General features: G+C 55.6%; 8 protein-coding genes across 8 annotated transcripts; 4 read left to right on the top strand and 4 right to left on the bottom strand.

Annotated features, from left to right (window-relative positions):
• Positions 1-337: 337 nt before the first annotated feature.
• On the top strand, positions 338-1539 carry CH63R_10081 (uncharacterized protein; the record flags this gene model as incomplete). Its single annotated transcript, XM_018305055.1, has 3 exons — positions 338-1117; positions 1207-1244; positions 1320-1539. The coding sequence occupies 3 exons, from the start codon at positions 338-340 to the stop codon at positions 1537-1539; spliced, it is 1038 nt and encodes a 345-aa protein (XP_018154479.1).
• A 784-nt stretch (positions 1540-2323) lies between these two features.
• CH63R_10080 (Zn 2cys6 transcription factor) lies at positions 2324-3127 on the bottom strand (the record flags this gene model as incomplete). The annotated part of the gene is made up of 2 exons (XM_018305054.1): positions 2324-2967; positions 3034-3127. The coding sequence occupies 2 exons, from the start codon at positions 3125-3127 to the stop codon at positions 2324-2326; spliced, it is 738 nt and encodes a 245-aa protein (XP_018154478.1).
• Positions 3128-5687: 2560 nt separating this feature from the next.
• CH63R_10079 (HpcH/HpaI aldolase) lies at positions 5688-6672 on the bottom strand (the record flags this gene model as incomplete). Its single annotated transcript, XM_018305053.1, has 2 exons — positions 5688-6175; positions 6309-6672. The coding sequence occupies 2 exons, from the start codon at positions 6670-6672 to the stop codon at positions 5688-5690; spliced, it is 852 nt and encodes a 283-aa protein (XP_018154477.1).
• A 1373-nt stretch (positions 6673-8045) lies between these two features.
• On the bottom strand, positions 8046-9855 carry CH63R_10078 (Pantothenate transporter; the record flags this gene model as incomplete). Its single annotated transcript, XM_018305052.1, has 4 exons — positions 8046-8648; positions 8687-9080; positions 9169-9333; positions 9401-9855. The coding sequence occupies 4 exons, from the start codon at positions 9853-9855 to the stop codon at positions 8046-8048; spliced, it is 1617 nt and encodes a 538-aa protein (XP_018154476.1).
• Positions 9856-10645: 790 nt separating this feature from the next.
• On the top strand, positions 10646-11644 carry CH63R_10077 (D-3-phosphoglycerate dehydrogenase; the record flags this gene model as incomplete). Its single annotated transcript, XM_018305051.1, has 1 exon — positions 10646-11644. One exon carries the CDS (start codon positions 10646-10648, stop codon positions 11642-11644), a length of 999 nt encoding a protein of 332 aa, XP_018154475.1.
• Positions 11645-12695: 1051 nt separating this feature from the next.
• On the top strand, positions 12696-14997 carry CH63R_10076 (Asparagine synthase; the record flags this gene model as incomplete). The annotated part of the gene is made up of 4 exons (XM_018305050.1): positions 12696-12879; positions 12938-13500; positions 13557-13815; positions 13892-14997. 4 exons carry the CDS (start codon positions 12696-12698, stop codon positions 14995-14997), a joined length of 2112 nt encoding a protein of 703 aa, XP_018154474.1.
• Positions 14998-16743: 1746 nt separating this feature from the next.
• CH63R_10075 (Hexose transporter) lies at positions 16744-19004 on the top strand (the record flags this gene model as incomplete). Its single annotated transcript, XM_018305049.1, has 4 exons — positions 16744-17140; positions 17273-17554; positions 17612-18148; positions 18292-19004. The coding sequence occupies 4 exons, from the start codon at positions 16744-16746 to the stop codon at positions 19002-19004; spliced, it is 1929 nt and encodes a 642-aa protein (XP_018154473.1).
• A 419-nt stretch (positions 19005-19423) lies between these two features.
• Positions 19424-21391, bottom strand: CH63R_10074 (uncharacterized protein; the record flags this gene model as incomplete). Its single annotated transcript, XM_018305048.1, has 4 exons — positions 19424-20367; positions 20417-20519; positions 20569-21077; positions 21139-21391. The coding sequence occupies 4 exons, from the start codon at positions 21389-21391 to the stop codon at positions 19424-19426; spliced, it is 1809 nt and encodes a 602-aa protein (XP_018154472.1).
• Between the last annotated feature and the right edge of the window lie 1265 nt (positions 21392-22656).

Genomic DNA, 22656 nt, shown 5'->3' with positions numbered 1-22656 from the left:
GTATCCGTACAGAACCTCGCTGTACCGGATCGTCCTCGGAAATACTACCTTTCACTAGCTTCCTGCGCGCCGTGTGCTTTACCGTACGCTTTCATCCCGTGCATGCAGAGCCGGCTCGTCGCATTCCCTCGACCGACCCTGAACCGGCAGCTCTCGCTCGCCTTTGCGTCGCGCCGCCCTTCCTATCCTTCCATCCCTTTGAGAGGTACTTAAAAAAGAAAAGATTAAAAAAAAAGTACGAGACTCGACAGGTTCAAGACCCGGTTTTTTTTTTTAGTTGTTGGTTGGCCGGCCGCCGCCCCCCATTACTGCCTACATACCTCTTCAATGAACAGCAATGTCGGACGTCAGATCGGATTCGGGGCTGGGCCTTCGTTTTCTCGATCTGAACGACAATGAAGACGACAACAGCCCATGCAAAGGCCTGCGTCGCATGAGGAGTCATCCCAGCAAACCGACTCCTGTGACGCCGCTCGCCTCGTCGCCCCGAGCTTCAACGCCCTCTCTCCCTTCGCCCATGAGCTCCCGGGTCGGCTTCTCACCTCTGTCACCGCCTCCCCGCCAACACTTTTCAGCACCTGGTCAACAGTTCTCGACCCCCGCGGCTAAGAGCCCTCTGGCGCGCTCGTGGACCGAAGACGACCTTACTGAATCAGCTCATTCCAACGACAACACGAATGAGAACACCCGAGACACCCTCGGTCTCATTCAGCGACTCAATGACTTGACCCAGAAGCTGCTTGCGGGTGAAGGTGTCCCCGACACCAGTGTTAGCGCCCTGCACGGAAAACTCGATGAGCTAGAGTCGGTTCTGGCGGGAGAGCCGCCTCAAGCAACACCTCAAGGCAAACCAAAAACGTGGCCGCCCATGGACGCTCAGAGTGTCGAGCACGAGTCCTTGTGGACCTCACCCTCTCACTCGTGGTTCCGATCCGGTCTGTCAGAGATATCACCATCGTTCCGGAGCTCGTTCAGACGGGACACGCCCTCGCCCGAGCCAACCGTCGAGAAGAAGCCCGCCGTCGACACTTTCCGCATCGCTTCCGAAGCAGCGAAGCTCAACTCGGAATTGGAAACCCTTGTCACGAATCTCAAGGCCCGCCAGGAGGAATCAGAGGTGAGACATGAGAGCAACTCATTCGCGCTGAGTGTATGGACTGATTATTTGGCTGCAGCACATACACCAACTTCTTGTGACTCGCGCAGAACGCGCGGCACAAAGAATCATTTTTCTCCAAGGACGAGTACGAGACTTGTACGTTTCTCAAACTTACTGACAAGGCAGCCCTACTACCCCCTTTCATACTGACTTGTCGCAGGGAGGAGGAATTACAAGAAAACGACTCTGAACTCACCTATCTCCGCCTCGGCCTCAAGGCCATAGAAGTGCAATGCCCAACCGAAATGGACCCCGACCTAGCCCAAAGCATCAACAACTGGAAGACCGACTGGTCCGACCTCAAACGAAAACGCTCCAAGCACAAGAGCTTCGACCGCTCCGCTTATAGCACCCCCGTAGGCACGCCGTTGCGGCGGTGACACTGCCCGGGTCTTGTTTTTACACCTCGTCTTTAATGCGTGATGACTCAAGAGATATGAACGAGTGATGAAGCCTCAAAAGTTATCGAGTACCTTGCGGTTACGGCTGAAGCATAGCAAATGGTGTTTGGGAAAAACAGCAGGATACCCAGTCCACAAAAAGTCTCGCATTTCCTCGTCTTAGGTCCCCTTTAGTACAGCATAGCGGATACCACCAGAGTCTTGAATACAGTCTCTTGTTTTGCCTCTTGAGAATGAAGACATCGTCTCGGGCGACAGCGGATGAGAGGTGAGCTATGCGGAGTTGTGAATGGCTCTTAGTACAACAGTTGATGAATACGATCCGGGCCGCATCGCACACACTTGGGAGGAGACAAAGACGACCACCGTTGTGTGATGCTTGCCAGTGACCCATTCCCGTCGATCTACGCCATAAAGTTGGTGACTCGAAGAAAAGCAGCACGATCAATTGGAAATTTTGACAAAAAAGCATGATCGTGACTTTTGGCGTGCTGACCGCATGGTTTCGCCTGTGTATAGCCCCGTGGGAACCATGTTTCCTGGGCCCAACTATCTCGAAGAGCAGTTGACTCTCACTGCCTCACATAAGAGTCACAGACATACGCAAGAACGACACGGTGTCACGACAACGCTGGTCTAACCTATCGTTGTGTTTGTGCCGCAACCCGTACAGCATCTGATCGCATTTCACGCGATGGCAACCCTGCAGTCTCTCCTCCGCTTCACCGCCACCTCCGTGAATCAACCTCTTTCACGTCCCCGTTCACCCCCCAAGCTCGTTTTGAGAAGCAAGCTGTCTAGCAAACTCGGCCCAATCCGTCTCGACCACGCCGGTGAGAGAAAAGTCCTCCGGGTACAGGCTGCCAAGCATCTCGTTTCCGCCTTCGCCAAACGATAGCGCTGCCGCCATCGATTGCTGCTGGTCTTGCGTGTCGGCCAGGCTGTGGTCCAACAGTGTGGCGGCGGCCTGGGCCCAGTCGAACTGTGAAGATGACGGGAGCTCTTGCTGGGGCACGGTATCTTCCACACGATGCAGGTCTTGATCCCGTCCTCGAACTGTGATCAAATGCCCATCCTCGTCGTGTTGATGTTGCGTTCGACCATCAGCGTCGTCCGTACCCGCTTCGTTTACACGAACCCCGTCAATCTCCATAGGTGATCTGTCGGCCCGTTCGTTTGTGTCCTCATTGAATGAGACGCCCAGGTGATTGCACATTTGGATTATGTCTGCCCTGCGCTTTTGGGCCGCGATATTGCCCTGCGATGCCAGGTGCTCCAGGACTTCGGACGCCTTGCGAATTTGGACGATGCTGGAGGGATGGCTGGCGCGTACGTGTATGCTGTCTACAAGCACGAAGACGAAGGCGGCAGAGAAGGCGGCATCGAGGTCGAAGAACCCAAAGTTGGCTTACGGTGGTGATGTCAGTCATTCTTCTTGGACTGCAACGCGGCATGCTCGGATATGCGACGAACCTATGATCCGCTGCTCTTTCATGGCGTCCAGCACTTCGAGGCTACAGCTTGCAGCTTCTACACAGGAACTGGAAATTTGATCGAGTTCCCACATGCTGACCGTATTCTTCGTCCCAGACTTTGCCGCGTCAAGTCTGTTCCTCGCTAGATGTAACAACGTAGGCCGCGTGGCGAGAACGATGCACTGCACCCAGTGATTGTCAGAGACTAGAAAATGTCGGCGAGGTGGAGTCAGGAGTCCAACTTGCCTGGTGTAGCATCAGGTAAAGGGTGCCTGCTGTCCTCGATAGTCGCGGCGCCCTGGTAAGATTGAGAGTGTATTCGGATGGGATCGATTTCGCTACATCCTGAAGCTGCTTCAAGATCTTCCGAACACTCTCAACATACTTGTCTACGGCCTTGCCTTTTGTACCGTAGACAGCTGTTGTTGTCCGTTAGAAAAGAGGTTCGTTCGTCGCAATCCGATCAACCAACTCACCATCCATCGTCTGCCCAGTGATCCTCGCCAGTTCAATGTTGACTATCATTGCTGCGGGCGTCACAAATCCAGGTGCTTCACCGGGATATTCTGTCGAAATGGACGCATCCTGGATTGTTAGAGGCTGCCCAGTGGCAGCTGCGAGTCTCCTATGCCGGTGTTAGTCTTGCCTGTTTTCCGATACACGAACTTCACAATCCGTCTGTTCGCCTACCTCTCTTGCTTGTAGATAGTCCACCACAATCTACAGCGGTGAGCCTTTTCGGATCTTCTCAGGCCGGAATAGCTGCTTGAACTGGCCATACCATTTGACATGGCGAGTCTCAAGGCCATCCCCGCCTAAGGTCTTTCCCGTCAGTCACGATTAATCTCCAATCGTTCTGGGGCGCCACGAGAGCCTCACATAGACATAGGCGTCGTCACGGAGATCGGCGCATTGGAGATAAAAGGCCATCATGCCTAGAATCTCGACAGCCGTCGTTCCCTGCCTTCGGAGAGTCATCATGCCCGGAAGATGCCTCTCAGCTTCCTGGTACAGATCCGTCCCAGGCAACGTGCCATCTCCGCCCGGTTTCCCACGCAAGAGCTTTCCCACTGCCAAGACGATCAGCAGTTCCACGTACCAGATATCCGTCTTGTCAACCGCGGTGGAATAAAACTCGGAAAGTCTGTCACAGAACGCCCTCGGCTCGAAAAGGTGCTGTATATTTCCGAGGGAGTTCAATACGGTGTCCAGGAGCTCTTGCGCTTCTTGTAAACCCGGCAGATCAACGGCATGACGGTCTCCGTCCTGGCTTTCCCCGCCGCGCTTCGGTGGAGGGATTCCATAGACGTTTTCCGGCCAGTCAGGCGACTGTTGGCGCGTTGAAGGACCACAACGGGGGCCAGCCGGACAACCGGATTTGAGACTTTTGATTTGATGGCTGAAATAGAGGCTCGATGAGTTGATGGAACCAGCCAAATCGGGCGCTGCAGGACACGGTCAGTTTCTGTCGCCTGCTGCAGCTAATGGGGGAATGAGTCTTACTACTTTCAAGATGTTTATTGACATCTCTGTCCTCTTCTTCAATTTGTCCCAATGGGACGGGCGGCTTTCCAGGACTTGGACTTGGCACCGGAAGCGACTCGGACTGAATAGAACGATTGCTGTCATCCACCCGTATGGGTTGTGTTGAGATTTCACCATCGTTGACAACAACTTGGCTGGGACTCCTGCGCCCCAATGGCTCATTGCCGGAAGGTTTTGATCCTCTGCCGCGTACAAGTGCGGCTAATTCTTCGAGATGCGCAACGTACTCGACCGCGTAGAGCTTCTTCTTGACAGCCTCCCGGAAAGTGCAGGGGATCCGCCGTCTCGCGCAATACCTGCACGGATGGTTCCCAGAACACTTGATCTTGCGATCGCGGCATGCTTCACAACTAGGTCATGAGGTGTGAGTGGAACTGAGAGGCCCGGATGACAGGGCCAAGATTGGGATTTTGGAACGAAGGAGGAGACGTACGCCGTGGAAGCCCTCGCGGCATCGGCCGATGGTTCGGGGTCTCTCTGTCGCTTTGATGGACGTTTGTCTGATTCAAAACTCATCTTTCATAGGGAAATTGCGGTGAGTTGGTTACCTATCCTCGGAGCATGGCCGCAATGTAAGCGTGACATAGCCAGGCGGGGACTGACGATGTATCTCTTGAAACGTGGGGTATGGAAAGGGTGGTCCTGGGGTTCTTTTTGTACTGTATCACTATTGCACTAACGTCCAACTAGTTTAGTCATTGTGGAGAATATAGTGTCAATTGTGCAGCGTGCGGGGAGGCAGCTATGTTTATACTAGGTAGCAGGACAATATGGGATAGTTGAGAGATCTACATTGAGTCTTTCGGCACGAAGAGAGCGACCGCCACATAGACAGCTTTTTTCAGGCAGCGAAAAACATGATAGATAGAGGATATAACCATCTGTAAACCGACGATCCCGCTCTGTGCCATTAATGCTAGCGAACATGGCTATGGCCCGGTACGTATTTGCAACTTGCTGGAAGGAACTGAACGTTACGTAGTGCTGGATTAGGTCTGGCAAGCTGAATGATAGCTCGAACCACACAATGACAACCCCTGATGACTTGATCCGGGAAGCAGTTGAGATGGGTTAGTAGACTGTATAATTACTGGCCCGTGTCTTATATCAAGCCTGCAAGCTTCGCAGCAAATCCGAGTTGGCCCGGCCGCCAGCCAGCAAGAGCCCAACATCCTGGGCGCCAACGATCCATTTAGCCCCAAACTCGTTAATCACCTTGGATAGAATGTCCGGTCGGTGATACAAGCCTGCAATACCCATCTGCTTACCGTGCCTGGAAGCGGCTGCTCCCACCTTGCGGAGAGCCTCGATGAAGTCGGGGTGGTCCCAGTCAGGCAGCGTGCCGATCTCACTGGCCAAGTCGTTTGATCCAACCAGTAGCACGTCACAGCCTGGGAGGGCCGCGATCTCATCGACATTTGAGAGAGCATCTGCCGTCTCGATCATGATGAAGACAGTCGAGCCCGCGGCGTTGAGCTCGGCCTGGATCACACTAGGCTGGAGCGGAGCGTACTCGAAGTGAGAGAAGCCGGCGCTGATGGATCGATGGCCAAGGGGAGGATATTTGGACACATTGATGACCCGGCGTGCATCGTCTACCACGTGGAGTTAGTTAGGTCGACGCGGAGCCCAACACTACGGGTCGATTGCGGGAAATCCTCCTGGCGAGAGCTTCCGGGGAAAGGAAGCACTGTACTGTGAACATGGTTTTTTTGGTATACTACTTACCCACGGTGTGAATGTGCGGGACGATTATGCCCATGGCACCGGCATCGAGTACCTTTTGCATGAATCCCAAGCCGCACTCGTGCGGTACTCTGACGAACGGGGTGATGCCGGCCGAGTTGGCGGTGAGGCAAAGCTGGCCAGCATCGCGTATCGTGAGCGTGGTGTGCTCGAGATCGATAAACAGAGAGTCGTAGCCGGCGGCTTTTGCAATCTGGACAATCTCGCCGCCAGCAATGATCTTGATGCCAAAAGCCGTGCAGATCTTGCCCTGGGAAGCCAACGAGAGGAGATTGTTCGGCGCGATGTGCTTCGTTACCAGCTGGGCCTTGGACCCTTGGGTCTCATTTAAGGGTTGTGAAGTCATGTCGAGCTGGAATGAATGGACGGTTTTATTGCTGCAACCCCTGTTGAAGCCGATGACGAATGTTGATGGATGGGCTCCTGCCACTCGAAAGCGAGGGAACGAGGAACACGTAAGAGGTCTTTATCATTTCGGAACGCTTCCCTCGGTAGCAATCTCCCTACCAGCGGTTGCGACATTTCTTCCTTCACTGCTCAATATCTCTATCAGCCCCACCAGCGGGTGGCCTCAACGGTGTAAGTCAGGTAAGGTAGCTCAGGAAGCCCAGTCCCGAACAATGTGGTTGCCGAGGATAGGGCGGGGCGCGAGAAACGAGCCACGGAGATCAAAGCCGCGGTGGGGTCGTGGTCGGCGCCACCCCGACCTCGGTTTGCGGAAGTGGCTACCGCTGTCTAGACATGGTAATTCCTGGTGGATCTAGAAAAGTAACACAACTATTCCGGTCGTGCTCGGATGGTTGGACCTATCCAAGAGATCGTTCTCTATTCAGGCAGCATTAAGACTTTGGCGGGACGGTGGAAGTGACCCAAAGAACCCATGGATGTGGTGGCATCGGTACCTGTATGCATCTGTGGTGTGCGTGAGACAGTCTGTAGCTGGAACCAGAGTGGGCCCAATGCAGCCTCCACATGGCGACATAAAGGGTACCTCTGATTCAATTCGAAGGGCAAAAGTTGTCTCGACGATGTTGTCAGAAACGAGGAAGTATGTCGATAGAGCTTAGATAGATATTTGTCTGTGAGTACTTAGGATTAATAGCAATGCCAGTTGAGAATGAAGTGCAACTGATTGGTATTTCAAGGAGGCCGGCGGTACAAGCCTCCTGCGGCTGGGGCTTGGGCACTCAAATCATTCCTTACCTTAGGTAGGTACACGTACATACAGAGCGCACTCTCCTCGGCTTGTCACGAAATAGGCTTTCTTTCCCACTTACACCTACCTACGCGCCTAACCGGTCCCATCGCAACCTTAGCCGCACAAGGCAAAGAAGACCACACCAATTGATTATCATAAAACACCTAAGCTGATATTCCTCCAGTTCCAGTCATCTTCCTGGGTCCATATTTCATGTTCGGCAAAGCAACAGACACATTACCCCGAACTGCCTCCCCCGCGGAAAACTTCAACACTCACCTATTTCGTCGAAGGCCGGGAGAGTGCACCTTGAGTCGCAACAAGTCGAACACTTGCATATTCCATGGTGCTTCTAATCTCATAAATTTCAAGATCTGGCTAAACCAAGCCGAGGTTTACACCATTCTCTAACATTCGTTCTTACAGTTTTGTCCATTTGGTAACAGAACAACAACACTCCTTTCCGAAGACCAAGATCCAAGTCATTGGTCCAACAAGACCGCCTACATATTCTCCACGAGTTAATGGGTGTACCTGAAACCCTTGTCTTGGCGCTCCGTCAAGTCTGAGTCGCTGTCCATGCCCTCGTCGTAGTTGGTCCCGGATTGAGTCGCCAGCTTGTCTCTCTTGCTGTTGGAGACCTTGGAGGTAAAGTAGTGAACGAAGAAAGCGACGATGAGACAGCAGAAGCTCACAATGCTGGTAATGCAGCCTTTGGTGTAACGAGGCGCGTCTTGTTTCTGCCAGAGCTGCGGGCCGACGATGCAGCCAATGCAGTAGAATATGAAGAAGATGGCGCTCACCACCGACTTCTTGGTATTGCCCTTGATGTTGGACGCCATCAGACCAACAACCTGGCCGAGGGGAGGAGCAGTGCTACCGGCGAGCCAAGTGCTCGCGACGATGCCCCATTTGAGGTTCGCCGGCAGAACCACAAGCAGCAAGCTTCCCAGCAGCGGCACGGCCGCCAGGAACATGCCGAAGAAGCAGCGTGTGTTGGGCAAGAAACGGGGTCCCAGAGCGCCAACCCAGACTAGAATGAAGGCAACAGCTCCGCTGGGCAAACCGACCAGCATGGTCTCGAACTTGCTGTAGCCGAAGCCGTTGATGACCAGAGACGAGAACTGTCATTGCAACCGGTTAGCATACCGTCGAAGCTAACCCTTAGGGCTCTCGGAATGTGTTGCGACGGCCGACTTGCCTTGACAATGGGCGTGGGAAGGGTGATGAACAGTGCCATCAACGCGTAGAGAGCGGTCCGCGGATCCCTCAGGGCTTCTCTTGCCTGGGCCATGTCGAAATGGGCCCGGTCACGGGTGGCTCGGTCGAGGGCCAGACGCTGGGTAGCGACGTGACGCTCTCGTTCGTTAAGGAACCACGCGCTCTTGGTGTCGCCCGGCATGCCAAAGATGAAGAGGATGCCAGCGGCAATGGTGCAGCCTCCGCAGACCATAAACAGGACCCTCCAGGTCGCAATCGTGTGGACGCCACTGCCGATGCCGTACATCAACAGGGCACCGACGATTTGGGATACGCCAAACATGGAAACCCACGTGCTACGTATAGGCCAACAGTTCACTTGTCAGACAGGTATGGGAAAACATGGATCATAAGAGGGGGGGGGCGTTGGGGGGTTGCACTCACGCGACTCTGACGGGGTGCTCGTTTCTCTTGTACCAATTGCTAGTGATGATCATGAAGGAAGGCGAAACGGCACCTTCGGTGAACCCCAGCAAGAAGCGAATCGCCCCCAAGCTGGCAAAGTTCTGTGAGGCGCCCAGGCACATCTCCACCGCGCCCCAGAGCACACTGAGCCGAGATTGAGTTAGACGGGGCTGCCTAGCATCAGGAGGCGACGGGGGTGTGGGTTACTGACATTGTGACACCAACAAACCGAACGATGGGCAAGCGGCTCATCAGGTACGCGGCTGGGTATTCGGAGCAGAGTTGGCCAAAGTAGAAGAGCGAGACACACCAGGAGAACTGGCTCCCGGTCAGCCTCAAGTCCTCCGAGAGCCCAAAGACTGCCGCGTAGTTGATGCTCTGCTTGTCGAGGTCTGAGCCGTGGTGGTCATGGGATATCAGCTTGTCATTCTCGCAGGGGAAAAAAAGAAGCATGGGACCCCACAGGTGGGCAGAGGCGACCTTACACTGGAAAAAGTAGACGACCGCCATGATGGGGAGAATGACCCGGTCGAGTTTCTTCACGACGGCTCTCTCCTCGGCAGCGTCAAAGTCCGGTTGCCCTGGCTCGTTATCTTTGAAGCCCCCCACTGCATTCTCTTTGCAGTCAGAGGTCGCCTGGACGTCGTCAACGGGTTTCTCAGCCATCGTATCGTGTCTTTGGGCTATCGAGGCTTGAGCTTGCTGAACGAGGAAAAGGGGTCTGAACAAGAAGAGACCTTGGAGGATGAGACGAAGATGGGCCAGAGGTCGAATCAGTGAGCGGGACATTGTCGAGCTTTATTGATTCTCTCTCACATCCTTTACCCGTGGACCAAAGACGAGCTGGTTTCTTTACCCCATGGAGAATGAAATGGAATACTGGGGTTCCCCGCAAAATCCCCAGATCCCACGGCTGGCTACCTGTCTCCGGACCACGGGATTCAAAGCCGCACCCTGCCCCATAACCAGCCCACGAACATGCGGTGCCAAGAGCACTCGTGCCTTTGTGTGTGATCTGAATGGAGGGGCGCGGATTTACTCGCAAAATGGCAATATGGTCCAAGAAGTTTGGAAACCTCGGTTTACCCCCCCGTCTCAATGGCTGGCTTTGGAGGGAATAGTCGGCAGCCGTATCCGTCCTCGTGTCAGTGAGCCGAACTAGCCGTCGTCCGTTGAGTGTAGTGCTGCTTGAGCTGATATTGCCGAGCTTGTAAAGGAACTTGTACGAATACTCTGGCCGAGACCGGAATTGGAGGCCAAGATGTAGCTTGTGCTCTGGATATGCGTTGCGTGAGGTATATTAAGACTGAGCTCGACGGGCTAGGTCGGCCTTCACACTTCAATAGCCCCAACATCTGTCTTCTCGCAACCCCATATTGGTCTCATTAGCCGTTTCGATCCCTCGGCACTTACACGTCGTTCTCATATCACCTGTGCTTCTTGACCGTATACCAGAATGGCTCCATCCAGAATCGACTCGCCTGTCGAGGCGGTCAGCGAACCCACGGTGACTCTCCAGAAGAAGCCCACCATGTACCTCCTGGAAAAGTTCCCCGAAGAGGCCGTCAAGTACTGCCAAGTCCACTTCCACACGATCCTCCACGTAGATGAAGAAGTCGCCAACTGGCGCGAGAACGCCGACGCGATCCTCGTCCGCGAAAAGATCATCACCGCCCAAGACATCTCATCGGCGCGCCGGCTCCGCGCCATCGGCAAGCAGGGCACAGGCATCGACATCATCGACAAGGATGCCGCCGACGCGAGGGGCATCGCCGTCTGCAACGCGCCGGGAGTGAACGCGCAGTCGGTCGCCGAGCTGGTTCTCGCCCTCACTATGGCCGTCGCGCGGCAACTGAGGACCATCTCGGTCAAGCAAGCGGCTGGCAACGAGGTCAGGAAAGAGCACTGCATGGGCATGACGCTCACCGGCAAATCTATTGGGATACTGGGAATGGGCGCAATCGGCACCGCCGTCGCTACGATGTTTCGAGGCGCTTTCGGAGCCCGGGTGTGGGCCTACGACCCGTTTGCCCCGGCCGAGGCCTGGAGCGATATCGAGCATACACGAGTGCAGAACTTTGAGGAGATGCTTCCACACGTGGATGTGTTGACGTTGCACATCCCCCTCAACTCCCAGACCCAGGGGCTCATCGGCGCGAAACAATTGACGGCAATGAAGGCAGGTTCGATCCTCATCAATGTCGCGCGAGGCGGTATCGTTGACGAGCCAGCCTTGATCCGGGTGCTCAACGAGGGCCACCTCTTCGGAGCAGGGCTTGATTGTCACGAGGAGGAGCCGCCGACGCTGCAGAAGCACCAGGCATTGTGGGAAACCGGGCGCGTGGTCAGTACACCACACATTGGGGCGACGACCAAGGAGACCGTCGTCAAGACCGCCACATCCGCCATAGACAACGTTTTGCGGCACCTGTCATCCGCATCCAATGTTAGCTAAAGGGTAGTTGCGGCGTCTTTTAATCAGAACTTACATGACAATGTTCAAGCTGAGAGTTGAGCAAGTCAAACCACCCGAGAAAGCCTGTGCACATGTCATTTTGCTAGTCTGGCTTGGTTTTGCGTCCTGCAGGACGTTCGGACTCGCGCTGTTGCGGAGTCCTGGGGTCTGGCGGTTTTGATGTAGGGGATCTCCGGGGGGCGGGTTGTGTTTTGTTGTTTCGAATATTGACACGTTTGTTTGACAGAGTACGCCGTCAGGAGCGTACATGCATATCGCACTGAATGTCCCGCATCGAGTCCGTGGAGGCTTGAGGTATGAATGCGGGAGGCAGCTTATATGTGGAAGATGGAAGATTCGTAACTCAAGCATGTCACCAATAACTGAAAGAGAGAAAGGGGGAAGGGGGCCGTGACTCTCCATTCGTGGCAGCTGCTGCCAGCTGTTGAGTAGCTGCGCTGTATGGCCATGTCCGAAGCCCCTTTTCATCCGTGCAGACGTCCAACAATCACCCGAACGTCAACAACGTCCCTACGTACATCGCCCGTTCAACCAAGCATCTTCATCTTGTCTCACCATCAGTCTTGACTTGCAGCCCCAAGACCGGATCATGGCATGTCTGGGGCTTAGGTTCTTGCGACCGGGCCAAGACCCGCTCCATCAGGACTGTGACCGCCCACTCTTGAGTCCTGACCCCCTTTGACGTCCATTGCGTGGCTCATCTGCTTCAGGGTTGAACTGCTGCTCATGGCAGAGCTTACAAAGTATCTTCTGTATCTTCCCCATAGGCGCGACTACAAGCTGCACGCTTCGGCCCGACCTTGGCTATCGAGGCTGGAGGAAGCTTATCATGGCGTCTGCGCTACGACTCTCGCGTTTGAGTTGGGATAATCTGAATGAAGCGGCTGCAAGTCGTTTGCTGTCTTCCATCTTATATAGTTCAGACATGTCATCTAGTCCAAAAGAGGGAAAAGGGTTCTGCGCTCTCTTCTGTATCTTCCGCCCCCATTTCCTATCATTTTCCCCAATAGCTCGGTAACCTGGAGGCATCATGTGCGGTATCACAGCGGCTATTACGCTCCAGCGGAGCGGCTCCTTCAACGGAAGCAATGACGGCGCCGACTCGAGTGGAGAACACGCCGCTCTTCGTCAGCAGCTCCAGAAGAGTCTCGAGTCCATTGCCCATCGCGGCCCGGATGCATCTGGTGTCTGGGTTAGCGACGATGGGACCATCGGTACGGGTTGCGAGTGTTAGACATGGGCTTGTGGCTATCGATTAACATCGTGGTGTAGGCCTGGGCCACGCTCGACTGGCCATCAACGACTTGTCCCCAGACGGAGTGCAGCCCATGCACAGTGACGATGGCAAGATCCACGCCGTGGTGAACGGCGAGATCTACGACCACGACGCCATCAGAGAACGGTTGATCCAGGACCACGGGTACAAGTTCAAGGGTCACTGCGATAGCGAGGTCTTGGTCGCCCTGTACAAGGTCTACGGTGCCCCTGGCTTTTTTGAACACCTGCGCGGAGAATTCTCCTTCGTCGTGTACGACGAGAACGACGGCCGGGTCATTGTTGCGAGGGACAGGTTCGGCATCAAGCCCATGTTCGGAACCCTCCAGGGCGAGGGCGCCAGCAAGCGGATGCTTCTTACCTCGGAGATGAAGGGATTTCTGGCCTTGGGCTGGGAGCCTCAGTGGAACGTCCACGGTCTGCTGAGCGGATCCTCGATGCAGGCGCACAACACCGTCTTCAAGGACGTCTGGAAGCTGAACCCCGGCACTTGGATGGAAGTTTCACCAGACGGCGAGGTCCAGCACCACCAGTACTGGGACCCCGATTTTAACGATAAAGTAAGCAGCACCCAGTGAATGGCTTGGTGTGGCTATCTGATGCTGACACGTACCAGCGACAAGAGGAGACTCGGAGTGTGGATGACATGATCCAGGAAGTGAGGCAGCGCCTGATAGAAGCAGTGAAGCTTAGGCTTCGCGCCGATGTCCCCGTGGGCATTTACCTGTCTGGAGGTATCGACTCGTCCGTCATCGCAGGCATTGTGACAAAACTTGTACGCGAAGAAGGGATCAAACTGGGCAATCAGGACGCGACGAAGCGTATTCACTGCTTCACCATCCAGTTCCCAGAAGCCTCGGGCTTCAATGAAGCTGGTGAGTCCGCACCCCGTCCGACGCGAGGCCGGCGTCGGGATATTATTAGAGCGCAACTCACTGACTACTTGTTTAGATATCGCCGAACGGTCCGCTGAGTGGCTGGGCGTGCAAATTCTGAAGAAAGACATGGACGAAGCCGCGCTGGCCGACAACTTTGCCGATGCGGTCTACCACACGGAGCATCACAACTTCGATCTGAACAGCGTGGGCAAGTTCTGCCTTTCCACGCTGCCGAGGGAGCACGGCGTGCCCGTCGTGCTCACGGGCGAGGGCGCTGACGAGCACTTCGCGGGCTACCCGTTCGTGCTGCCGGCCTTCCTGATGGAGCCCGATGCCGCGTGGCCCCAGTCCACCATGACGGACGAGGTCCGTGGGGACATGTTCAAGGAGATGTCGCAGGACCTCAAAGTGATGTTTGACCGGATCGGAATGTTCGAGGACGAGTCGGCCTCGGGGGGTTCCAACACATCGATGCGTTTGGAGCCTGAGTGGAATGCGTTCTCGCCATGGGTGCGCGAGACCTACACAGCGCCTCCCTTTGCCGAAACGGCGTTCGCGCCCGAGGTACTCGGCAAGATGATGACCAAATGGCACCCGCTGCACACGAGTCTCTACCTGTACACCAAGGGGACGCTCGCCAACATGATCCTGACGTGCCTGGGCGACCGCACCGAGATGGCGCACAGCATCGAGGCGCGTCCGCCGTTCCTGGACCACCACCTCGTCGAGTACGTCAACAACCTGCCGCCGAGCGTCAAGGTAGCATACCTGGAAAACGCCGGTGGGGAGACGGGCGCGGTCGGAACGGGGGCGAGCCTGTGGTGGAAGGACCTGAGCCCGGCGCGACAGAAGCTCAGCGAGAAGTGGATCCTCAAGGAGGCCGGCAAGCCATTCATCACGCAGGAGCTTTACGAGCGCAGGAAGCACCCGTACACGGCGCCGCTCAAGTGGCCGCGCGGGGGGCCGATCCACAAGATGATGGTGGACTTGATCAGCAAGGACAACATCGAGAGCCTGGGCTTCATCGAGTGGGACAGCGCGAAGAGGTGGCTCGAGGAGGGGTTCGGCGACGACGCGAGCCCGAGGGCGTTCCGGAAGCTGATCTGCACGGCGTCGTGGGTGGTGCTCGGCCAGCGGTTTGGCGTGAAGACGGCCACCAAGGAGCAGTGGTGTGCGTAGAGAGTGGGCGGTCTGGATGTACGAGTATTGATGAAGACCTTTTGGACTTAGTGCGTAGGCTAATTAATGCAAAGCTGGTTTGTCTTGGGATGCAACCGGTTTTTGATAAATCTGCTTGGGATGCTGTGAGTACGCACCGAGTGTTGATATGGGACCTGATTCTGCAGATTTTGGTAGGGCGATAAAAAACCAGTATGGCAAAGACAATGGGAATGTCGACAAGAGAGACAATTGGGGTATGAAACGAACAGTCTCCTCTACCATAATCACCCTACTACAACGCGACACCGGCACGGGGGGAGAGCCCCACTGCAGATACAGCGCTGAGCGACTAAGACGACACGACGGATCCTGCAACATGACGTACGGCCCTCGTGATGGCTTCGTCTAGACGATGCGGCATATGTCTATGTATGCCATAGTGCCCTTTACCCTGACTTTGTATGCTGAACGACCAATTTGTATTTGTGGGCTTCTGATGGACGTTGAAAATCGGTGCCGTTGAACAGGACCCGCCAACCTTTTTTTAAGGGGCACTGCGGGCCGGTTCAGTTTGAACCTTGAACTCGTTGGAAAGACAAACAAAAGACCATTACTTAACGACAAATCCAACGGAATATGATGGGCAGCTCTCGACAGTTTGTGTTTTCTTCTACGCTCTCAGAACAACACCGAATGTGCACCAAACCGATGCATAATCGCCGCGGGGCGTGCCCTGAGGGATGATGTCAACAGGTCCCTTAGAGGAGAGGAGGCCAAGGAATGCGGCGCCCACGCACCCGGTTACATAGGAGGGCCGCCTAGCAGACGCAGCCGGCACTAGAAATCTTGACTTTACTGGGCGATGTCCGATGTCCTTGGCGGCCCTCGCCGTAGACATACGTGACCCCCACACCCAGACGTTCAAGATCGAAGATCGCCTTCGACTCTCGAGGCACAGACCCATGGTTCGCTTCCCCTTTGTCTCACGAGCAGGGACACCCAGGCGTTATTCCCACGCTAGAAAACCAGCACGCGACAGGGAGCCGCCCTTCTTGTGGCCAGCAGCCATGGCGACGGACCCATTTTACTCATGCAAATTCAACGTCATCTCGAGCATCTTTCCTTTCTTCCCTCCCACCTCGACGGGTGGCCACATTTCCAATTCCGTCTCTCAACTTCACCTGACCTGACGTCGATCACATCCCTACGCAGAGGGACCTTTGGTTGTCTCTACGTCTGCGCAAGCTCTTCTCCCCCAGCACCATGACGTCGTCTGACATCCTTTCAGTCCAAGGCCTCACTGTCGTCCAGTCTCCATCAATGTTTCCCGCCGCTTCTCTCCCCGCGCTCGAGTCCACCCCCGGCTTGCCCCGGTCTCCATTCTCTCCACAAGGACCGCCGTTTTGGCTTTCCGGCTTCCTGGTGCCGTTCGAGCTTGACTTCGGCGGAGAAGCTTTAGCCTGCGCTCTTCAACATGGTTACCCTCGGGAATCCACTTCTTGGCCATGTGCCTGAATATGTACTTAAAGAGCCAAGCCGTCCCCAAGCCGGGAGGCGTACTTGGCTCTCTTAGGACACCAAGTTATCCGTTTTCCTTCTCCATTTTATCATTCCCATCATCTTGCCAATCGTTTGCCTGGTGGCGGTGTCGACTAACACGTCCACCGCACCCTGTATCCATTTGGCTTTAACCACACTCGTACCAGCGTACGGCCCTCTTGCCAAACGTCGACATACTCGAGACTCAGAGCTGCCGGTCCCAAGATGGTCGCGGATCCAAAGCGAGAAAAGGTCGGCGACCGGCCATCGGCAGACCGGGCCGAGACTGAGGTTTCTCACATGGACCATCCTGGACGATTCTCCGAGGCCACGGCCATCGATGATGAAGAGCGAAGGCGCTTGGAAGCTTCCCGCAAGCTCGAAAACCCTCTGGCCGGTTTTACTCCCGAGCAATTGGGCCAAAAAGGCGAATACTACTGCCGTGAGCATGGCATCGACGGCGAAGAGGACATCCGTGCTTTCCGCCTCGGCGCCATGATTGCCGGGAACATGAACAAATATGACACCATGACCGAACTTACTCCTCAAGAGCGCGCAGCCCTCGACGGTGAAACCACGCACAAATGGAGGAACCCAAAGATGCTCTACGGCGTCGTTGCGGGTCAGTTGCCTGTCGTCTTCGTTCATACCCATTATCTTCCATTCCCAAACAGCACCATCTCCATCCAGTTCCGACACACCTCTTGACACCCTCTTTTTTCAATTCTGACTGAGACTGACATGCCCTTAAAAGTCTGTTCGTTCTGTGCCGTCGTGCAAGGAATGGACGAGACCGTTGTCAACGGCGCCCAATCGTTCTACAAGAGCCAGTTTGGAATCGGAGGCAAGACGGAGAGAGATACCTGGCTGCTCGGCCTGACCAACTCGGCCCCTTACCTCTGTTGCGCCGTCGTTGGCTGCTGGCTCACCGAGCCCATGAACAAAGCCTTTGGTCGCCGCGGTACCGTCTTCATTTCCTGCCTCATTTCCGCTCTTGCCTGCTTCTGGCAAGCATTTACAAACACTTGGTGGCACAGTGAGTCAAGTCATCGTTCCCTTCTGTCCCAGCCGGAGTGACTGAACTAGGCTCTAGTGTTCATTGCTCGCTTCATGCTTGGATTCGGCATCGGCCCCAAGTCGGCCACCACCCCCATTTTTGCCGCCGAATGCGCGCCGTCACGCCTACGCGGAGCCCTTGTGATGCAGTGGCAGATGTGGACTGCTTTCGGAATCATGCTGGGCTACGTCGCTGACCTGGCTTTCTACTACGTGCCCGACAGGGGCGGCATCGTCGGCCTCAACTGGAGGTTGATGATGGGCAGCGCCATGATACCGGCGGTACTCGTCTGCGCATGCTGCTACATGTGCCCCGAGTCTCCTCGATGGTATCTGACGCAGGACCGCCACTCGGATGCCTTCAAGGCCATGTGTCAGCTGCGCTTCGAAAAGGTCCAAGCCGCCCGCGACCTCTTCTACGCCAATGCCCTCCTTCAGGCCGAGAAGGAGTCTCAAGGCATTGGTAAACAGAATCGCCTAAAAGAATTTTTCGCCGTTAGAAGGAATAGAAACGCCATGATAGCGTCCGAAGTCGCCATGTTTATGCAACAATTTTGTGGCGTCAATGTCATAGGTAAGTGCATATGATCGCATACTAGAATCTATTGTGGCGTTCCCATCAGAAGATGCTGTATTCGATATACAACTCACAGATGTATATCTCCTACTACCACTATACCACAAGACCCATTGCAATACGCCGCTAACATCAGGCAGCCTACTACAGCTCCGAGATCTTCCTGTCGGCAGACTTTTCAGAAGTCAGCGCCTTATCGGCATCCCTCGGATTCGGCGTCATCAACTGGCTCTTCGCGCTTCCGGCCTTCTACACGATCGACACCTTTGGGCGGCGCAACCTGCTCCTGACGACATTCCCGCTGATGGCCGTTTGCCTCTTCTTCACCGGATTCTCGTTCTACATCCCCACGAACCCCGCCAAGATCGCCTGCATCGCCACGGGCATCTACCTCTTTGGCATGGTCTACTCGCCGGGCGAGGGCCCCGTGCCCTTCACGTACTCGGCCGAGGCGTATCCTCTCTACATCCGCCCCATTGGAATGTCCCTCGCCACCGCCACGACCTGGTTCTTCAATTTCGTTCTCGCCGTCACCTGGCCCTCGCTGCAAGAGGCCTTCACCCCGACGGGCGCGTTTGGGTGGTATGCCGGCTGGAACATCGTCGGCTTCTTCCTCGTGCTGTTTCTCCTGCCCGAGACCAAGGAGAAGACGCTCGAGGAGCTGGACGCCGTCTTCAGCGTTCCGCTAAGGCGTTTCGCGCGGTACGGGCTCGCGCAGTTTGTCTTCTTCTGGAAGAGGTACGTCTTCCGCCGGGACGTGTTCCCGCCGACCGTGCCAGTTGCCGGGGATATTGCATATCATCGGGAGCAATTTAAGCAGGAGAAGGAGCATAATCCTACTGCCCGTGTGTGATGACAATGCGCGCGAGGGGTTTGTAAGTCCACAGTTTCAAGATCATTTCGAGAGTAATGAGAAAGGAAATGGACGATATCACAGTCGTCGTGGGTCCCATCGATCAGCACAGGTTCGGAATGTAGTTGAAGCAAACTAAAATAGAAGCATTGGCATAACCAAGTGTTCCCCTTTGTCCCCTCTAAATGTAGTAGCATTTGTGACCGCTCGAACGATTGATCACTACATCCACTTGAGCTTTTTCTTGCAGTATAGCCAGCCCGACTCGAAAACCAAACAAAAGACACCACTCGCAGAACAGAATAAAGCCGTAAATCGTTACAGTCGTACATCACATGTCCGCATCCCCCTTTTCCACCTTTCAGCCAAAATACCCACCCTTACGACTATATCATTCTGAATAGGAACCCGGCAACGCATCAACGAGACGACCGATGCGATGCTGCGTCGGTAGACGACACCCGCCCGCCGGAGGAGGACTCCTTACGACTGTACACGTCCTCCCACGTCGGGCCCCGGTCGGACCCCAAGCTGGTGCCGCCACGTCTGCCGAGACCCGGCGACCGCGGCGACTCGTCCCTCAAACCCTGGTCGCGGCCGTCTCGGCCAGGGTACACGCCGTAGTTGGCCTCGCTTCCCCGGATGTACGCGGGGGTGAGCTGTGACGAAGACGACGGAGACCCGGCTTGGTGGTGGTGGTGCTGCGAGATGGTTGGCAGCGAGGCGCTGTACCGGTTGGTCGGGGATGGGCTGCGTTGTCTCGGGGGATCCGAGTGTCGTCCCATCGGCGGGGGAGGGAGGTCGCGGTGTCTCGGCAGCGAGGCGCCCGCGTCCGAGTTGGCCCGGAGGAGCCTCGAGGGGTGCGGCTCGACGCGGTAGCTTTCGCGGTCGTATGTCTTGCGGTATGGCACGGGAGCGGGACGCCTTGATTCACCGCCGGACCGCCGGGTGTGCGTGTTCGCCTCGAAGGGCCTGGCTCTCGGAATGGACGGGAGGGGCGGCGCAACGTCCTCGAGACAATCCCACACCGCCTCGTCGAGGATCTTGCGGAGCTTTCTGTCGTGGGACTCTGGAAAGAGGTGGCGGGAGAGCTGTCTGGGTAGCCTCTCGGGCTTGCCGTCGAGTAGAGGTCCGTCGGCGTTGACGGGCAGGGCGGACATGACGGCGTGTAGGCGCCTGGCTTCCGGATCGGGATACGCGAGGATGTTGCTGATCATCCACTTGGCGAAGCCGACGGGGGTCAGACCCGGAACGTGGGGATGGGATCTGGGTGCAGCTTGGACGAGGTGGTACTGGCAGTCCAAATCCTGGTACAGGAACTCGATCCGCTTCAGCGCATCGTCGGAACGTGATCTGAAGATCACTGATGGAAGTCAGTCCCGTGATAGTGTCATCTGAGAAACCAAACACACCTTCATACTCAAACTTCTCAGGCTCGATCCTGTACTTTGAATACAGAGCCAGCATCTTGTCAGGGGTGACAACCAGGGTCTCCGGGGGTCCAAACTCGGCAATCTTGCAACTGTCAGCGTCTAATCAAGCCCATAATGGGGAGGAACGATACCATGAAGATCGCCAGGCCCCGGAGTACAGAGTTGAGACGTTGTGTAGGATAACCCTCGGAGTCAAACAGAATCCCCCAAGCTTTGTCGACACTGCTCAGCTCGACCCGCGGCGCGGCAACAGGGTTGGTAGGCGAGACGGATTCCGACTCCGAGTCTACACGAGGCTGGCAGTGAATGACTGGCGGACCACTGCTCCGGAAATGGACGGCTTTCTGTTCAGGGCTGATGGACGAGATGGACTGAGACGCCGGCAGAGAGACCGGACTAAGGGACGGGGTTTGGTATTGTGCTGCCAGCGCCGCCTTCACATGCGTGGCGTCTCCCGGAATTCGGTCCTTGGACGAGGATACCTTGGACATACCCAGAGGTTCTATGACTGAGGACGTCGGGCTGGGATACGGTGGCGTGAAGACAGGGTTTTGGCTGGAAAGCGAGGAGAGCCGTGTAGCATTGATAGATGTCTCGGTCTCGTAGGCTTTCAGCTGGGCTACCTGAGAGGCTTGGGCGACTATGTCGGGTATCAGTCGAAAGGTATCCCCAGAAACCATGATGACAAAATGGTTACTGACCCTCTTCCTTGATCATCTTCTTCAACTCTTCCACTACGTTTGGAGGCAGGTTGCCAAAACTGTCGCGAGATCCCGAGATAAACGGTTCCATAGCCGGAGTAGTGTCTGGGCCTTGACGCTTTTGCTCTCGCTGCCTACCCGAAAGGCTTCCGTCACCGTGGCCTCCCTTTTGATCTTTCCATCTGTGCTCCTCAGCGGCACGCCCATAAGCCAGCAGTGAGGTCTCCTCGTCCGACCCGGACGGGCGTTCCATGGTGTCTCTCGGCAAGATCCAGTTTGTGGTGTTCAGGCTTGGCCCTGCAGGATAAAATAGATCGGTGTGCGAGACAAACAGCTCAAGGGTATAACAGCGATTGGGCTGTTGGCACAGGAGGGATTGCAGTATGCCCCGAGTAGAAGGACGAGGGAGCCCAATAACGGGCAGACAAGGCAGAAGTAAGGCGCAGTAGTTATATGCACTGTCTTTCTCAATCGGCGTTGTTCCCTCAGCATGAGTTTTCCCCAATGAGGCGATGGCATCTTGCTCTCTTGCGTCAGGTGGCCTGATGGAGTGCATGATATGTGAGAGCACACGGAGACAACACAACAAGTGGCGTTAGTGTTGCGGGAATCTGCATTTTCAAGATGCTTGGGAGACAAGCAGATCGCGGCATTCCGCTTACAGGTAAAATGAACAAGGGCAAAATCGAGGCAGGCTACCTATAACACATGGTAGGTGGCCCGCACAAGGTCGGGCGAAGGGTGTGGTGTATTTGTGTAGTGTAGAGCCACACAAAGTTGCCTTTTGATGCAGTGTACCGGTCTCCGACGAGGCCGATCCCTGTCTCATTACGCCGCATTGTGTAAGATGTATAACATTGAAGCCTGGCACACAGCGTACTGGCAGCGTTGCGATGCGTCACTGCGGTCATCAAGACGAGAGGAGAACTCTGTCGATTGTCTCTCGCCAAGCCTGTCCAGTATATATGCCCACACCCGTCCAGTCGATGACATCGGGATGGTCTCGATGCTGAGGCCACAAGCGTTCGGGAAGTCGAGAACTTCTTGCTTGGGACAAAAACTGTGCCTGTCGTTGTGCCATCTCGAGTTGCAGTCCTCAACCACTTCCTGTGTCGCCGCAGACAGTTGAGAAACGGCGTCAGACAGCACAAGTCAGGCGGTGAGATATTTGTTTGCTTGGCCTGAGCTGTCAACCAGTCTTCCATCGTGGTTGTTTTGTTGGAGCGTGTTGCCGTGCCACGAAGGGGTCCCGATAAGCCCGTGAGCTTCCACTGGAGACGCAAAGCTCGGGTTTTTTGCAGCTGTCGTTGCGCGGAGGCGTGAATGGGGGAGTGGGACGGTGCATGCAAACGAAAAGATAAAGGCAACATGTATCATCATGGTGTGGGTGGACCCCTCGGGGTTGGGCCGTAGCGCCCGGAAGTCCCGGTAGCTGTCCGCGGCAAGGCGTTCACCGAAACTGAGCCGCATATCGGCGCGGCGGGTCGCGTTGGTCGATGGACTGGCCGCCAACCGGGA

Source organism: Colletotrichum higginsianum (assembly GCF_001672515.1).
Source record: "Colletotrichum higginsianum IMI 349063 chromosome 7 map unlocalized unitig_7, whole genome shotgun sequence".
NCBI classification, from domain to species: Eukaryota; Fungi; Ascomycota; class Sordariomycetes; order Glomerellales; family Glomerellaceae; genus Colletotrichum; species Colletotrichum higginsianum.
Note: the sequence above shows the minus strand (reverse complement) of the source record. Positions and strands in the feature narration are given on the sequence as shown.